This window comes from Prionailurus bengalensis, chromosome B3 (genome assembly GCF_016509475.1).
Source record: "Prionailurus bengalensis isolate Pbe53 chromosome B3, Fcat_Pben_1.1_paternal_pri, whole genome shotgun sequence".
Lineage (NCBI taxonomy): Eukaryota > Metazoa > Chordata > Mammalia > Carnivora > Felidae > Prionailurus > Prionailurus bengalensis.
Genome location: NC_057355.1, coordinates 74163353 through 74167428, shown reverse-complemented (window position 1 = coordinate 74167428; position 4076 = coordinate 74163353). Strand labels below are relative to the sequence as shown.

Below are 4076 nucleotides of genomic sequence, written 5' to 3'. Positions count from 1 at the left end.
GCATGGAAAAGTAAATGTTTCAATGATCAAAAAAGCGTAACCCCAGAAAATGCCAGGCCTTAGCCATCATCACTATTCCAAAGTCGGAGAGGGCTAGAATTTCTCCTCATTAAGACAAGGCCCTGGTCCCAGTCCTCTCAGCCTACCCACCCTCCCGGTAACTACACTGCAAGCCCCCACCCCGCGGCGATTCTTCTTCCTCCTTCTGGGGGCCCAGCGGCGGCTTGCCCTTGTCATGGCTGTTGGAGGCTGCCCTCTGTCGGCCCCCCGGATGCCTGACCACAGCAACCCCTCAAGTCCTGAATTCTGGACCAACATTGCCACCTGGTGGTCAACAGAGGCACTCCGGCCAAACTGAAGTACTTCAGCTCTGGTACCTGTTTGACCCAAGATCCTTTGAAAAGGAGATCAGATAGAAATCTCCCCATCTGGTCCCTGAGATCTGTCTCCAGGATACACGCAGATCTCCCCATGCCAGGACAGGGCTTTCAGAGGAAGTACCTTAAGCTGTGCCCTTGGAGATGGGAGGGAGGAAGGAAGATGCTAACTAGCCTGACGGGTAGGCAGCCATGTCTACATTTGCATACTTTATTTTAATGTTCAATGCCACACATATCCCCTCTGCATTTGCCCTGGCCCTTCATGTACCCTACTTATCAAACCTTCTGGCCTCCACAGGGTACTCACAGCATCTGCTGGTGATAAAAGAGTTGGTGACACATTTCTGTGTCCTTTCCTTTTCTGGACCTATAGTCCCTTTTGTAGGAGAAATTCAATAGGTAAACACAGAGCAACTGCAATACCTCTAACAGGAGAGAGTGGGGAGTTCCCAGAGCAAAAAGAAAAGGGAAGGGAGAGGGGGCTCAGCATGAGACAAAACGTGCCGAGGTTGGGCTTCTCCTGGAAACCCTGCAACAGAGTCCCAGGAAGAGGTGATGACAAAAAGAGAAGTCTTCTCAAGACTTGCAAGAGGAAGTGGACCCAAGAGACACGCATCGAGGTCAGAGAACGGCTATGCAGAAGGAAAGACAGCAAACCGAGCTGCAGTGAGTGCCTGAGCCCTGCGGCACAAGGCACAGGAAACAGGGCAGAGCCCCAGGACCAGATGGGGGGGTGGGGGCACAGTGCCAGCCTGAGGCTCTAGCATTGCAGGGCAGCTGGAAGAGAGAGCACTAGAGTCACTGGAGGAGTGCAGCTGTCGGCTCCTGGGTCAGCAGCCTGCCTGAGTCTGGGGCACGGGGCCCAAGTCCTGAGCAGGTGCCTCAGCCAAGCCTTGGCAGTCAGGGATAGTGCCAGGCTGCAAGGGCTACCCAGGGCTGGAAACATAAGAGGGTTCGGGCTATTGCACAAAAACCTAGCAAATGCTCTGCACCACAGTGCAGGCTTGGTCCCAGAACCTGTCACTACTTCGTAAACCCCTCAAACAACACCCCCTGGCCTGTACCCAAGAGAATGCCCTGGGAGGTGGGGCTACAAAAGGAACTGACTCCCCCTGGGGGTAGGTGGAGCCCAGCGCTGGGTTGGGGGGTGGGGGGTGCAGAGAGGGAGGCGTGTCAAGGGAGGAGCTCAGATCCGGCTGGGGTCGGCACTGGCAGAGGGTTTTCTCTGTTCATTCTGACTTGGCACCTCATCTGCACAGAACTTTTTAGAAGTCGGAGGGAGGAGGACACTCAGAGTGAGGTGTTGCCCTCAGGGAGGACTCTGGAATCCCCTGGACTCAACAGGGAGGGGGGAGGCATTCCCAGAAGCATCAGCTCCCAGGCGTCTGAGAACCCTGGCTTGGACCCTGACCAAAGAGTGCTCCCAACTGCTAAATAGGCCAGGGGCCCCCTTTCTCTAAGCCCTGCATCCCTTCCTCCGGGGTGCGCCCTGCCCCTCCCTGAGTCACCCCAAGGAGAGAGGAGGAAAAAAGGGAAGAGAAAAGAGGCATTGACTACAGAGGAAGGAAAAGGAAACAGCAGAGGAGGGAGGAGAGAGGCCACACAAGAGTAGGTGACAGAGGAGTCCGGAGAGGGCAGATCTAGGGCAGATCTAGGGCAGGGGGAGATAGGGAGAGGGCAGGTCGAGCATCCCAGAGGGTGCCCCAAGAGCAGGGCTGCAGGGGCGGGGAGCTGAGGGGGCGGGCCGGCCATGTCCCACGGGACCTACTACGAGTGTGAGCCCCGGGCTGGCCAGCAGCCACTCGAGTTCTCAGGGGGCAGAGCGGGGCCTGGAGAGCTGGGGGACATGTGTGAGCATGAGGCCTCCATCGACCTCTCCGCCTACATCGAGTCTGGGGAGGAACAGCTCCTCTCTGACCTCTTCACTGTGAAGCCAGCACCTGAGGCCAGAGGGCTTAAGGGACCTGGAACCCCTGCCTTCCCCCACTACCTGCCGCCTGACCCACGGCCCTTCGCCTACCCGCCACATACCTTCGGCCCTGACAGGAAGGCACTGGGGCCTGGCATCTACAGCAGCCCAGGGAGCTACGACCCCAGGGCTGTGGCCGTGAAGGAGGAGCCCCGGGGACCAGAGGGCAGCCGAGGGGCCAGCCGTGGTGGCTACAATCCTCTGCAGTACCAAGTAGCACACTGTGGGCAGACGGCCATGCACCTGCCCCCAGCCCTGGCAGCGCCCAGCCAGCCCCTGCGCGTCCTCAAGGTAAGAGCAGGTCAAATCCCGTCCCTGGCACCCAGGAGCTGGAGAGAGGCCCGTGCTGGTGCAGGACTCTGAACTCCCCGCTTACACTAACGAGTCTATGTTTGATGTTGCTGTGTGGAACTGACCCAGCCCAAAGCCCTCTGTGCTCACCACCACGTCCTCCCCCCCGACCAGGACCCCTCTTTGCTTCTCTGTGAATTCATGCTTATCCTAGACCCCACCGTATGGTTGGAACCCAGTGTGTCCTGCAGCCCCTGTGGCCAGCCGACCTGCCCTGACCTCAGGTCCCACCAACTTCTCTGCTGCCCATCAGCCCTTTCCTCTTGTTTCTCTGCCACCTGCTTCTAGAAGAGAAAACACCTACTGGTCGTAGGACTAGAGACTCGAGAGAGACTGAAGGAAAGTGTCCTCAGACCCTGTGGGAACATGAAAGGAAGTTTTGGTCAGAGCGGGGGACCCTCTGCATGCGGCAGGGCAGTGGCTGTTCTCACTGAGAGCCAAAAGCTGGCTCTGGATCCCGTATCTCTTTGACGCCCAAGTGTGCCTGTGCTGCTGGGATTCCTGCCCTGCCTCCACTCTGCTTCCTGGCCAGAGCCTCACCTCTGGTCCTTCTGTGTCCCCTCCAGGCCCCTGTGGCCGCTGCCGCACCCCCCTGCAGCCCCCTCCTCAAGGCGCCGTCCCCAGCTGGCCCCTCACACAAAGGCAAGAAGGCGGTGAACAAGGACAGCCTGGAGTACCGGCTTCGGCGGGAGCGGAACAACATTGCTGTGCGCAAGAGCAGGGACAAGGCCAAGAGGCGCATCCTGGAGACGCAACAGAAGGTGCTGGAGTACATGGCAGAGAACGAGCGCCTCCGCAGCCGCGTGGAGCAGCTGACCCAGGAGCTGGACACCCTCCGAAACCTCTTCCGCCAGATCCCCGAGGCTGCCAACCTCATCAAGGGCGTGGGGGGCTGCAGCTGAGCCCAGCTGGCAGACTGTGGCACCAGCCCCCGGCCTGACCCTGCTGGGGCCCTAGAGCCCTCACAGGTTGAGCCTGAGACATAGACCATGGACAAATGGCAGCGGGTGGCAAGGGAGGAGGGCAGACCCCAGCATGATGATTCTATGGCTGAATAAAATTGCACTATGACTCAGTAATGGGCCTGCACACTGGGCCTTGGCCTTCTCCAGTGGCGGGAGGGGGGGGGGGTGGTGTTGCATGTGTGGCATGGGGGCCTCAAGGGCAGGGAATGCATATGGCTGGGTCTGTATACCTCTCGGTTCCATGCACAAATGAATATCCAAGAATACAGATACACTGCCCACAGCTCTCCCCTGACACGCCACACGGCCAAGCCACGTGTCTGTCACTCTGCTCCGCTCTCCCCCTGCCCCTAGCCCAACCCACTCTATCCTTCTGGATAATGAAGGCACACCACCCCTGCAATCCCACAG

At 58.9% G+C, this 4076-nt stretch overlaps 1 protein-coding gene across 1 annotated transcript; it reads left to right on the top strand.

The window, feature by feature from the left end:
- The first annotated feature begins 1580 nt into the window (after positions 1–1580).
- Positions 1581–3779, top strand: CEBPE (CCAAT enhancer binding protein epsilon). The gene is made up of 2 exons (XM_043554493.1): positions 1581–2640; positions 3267–3779. Exons 1-2 carry the CDS (start codon positions 2131–2133, stop codon positions 3600–3602), a joined length of 846 nt encoding a protein of 281 aa, XP_043410428.1. The 5' UTR covers positions 1581–2130; the 3' UTR covers positions 3603–3779.
- Positions 3780–4076: the final 297 nt, after the last annotated feature.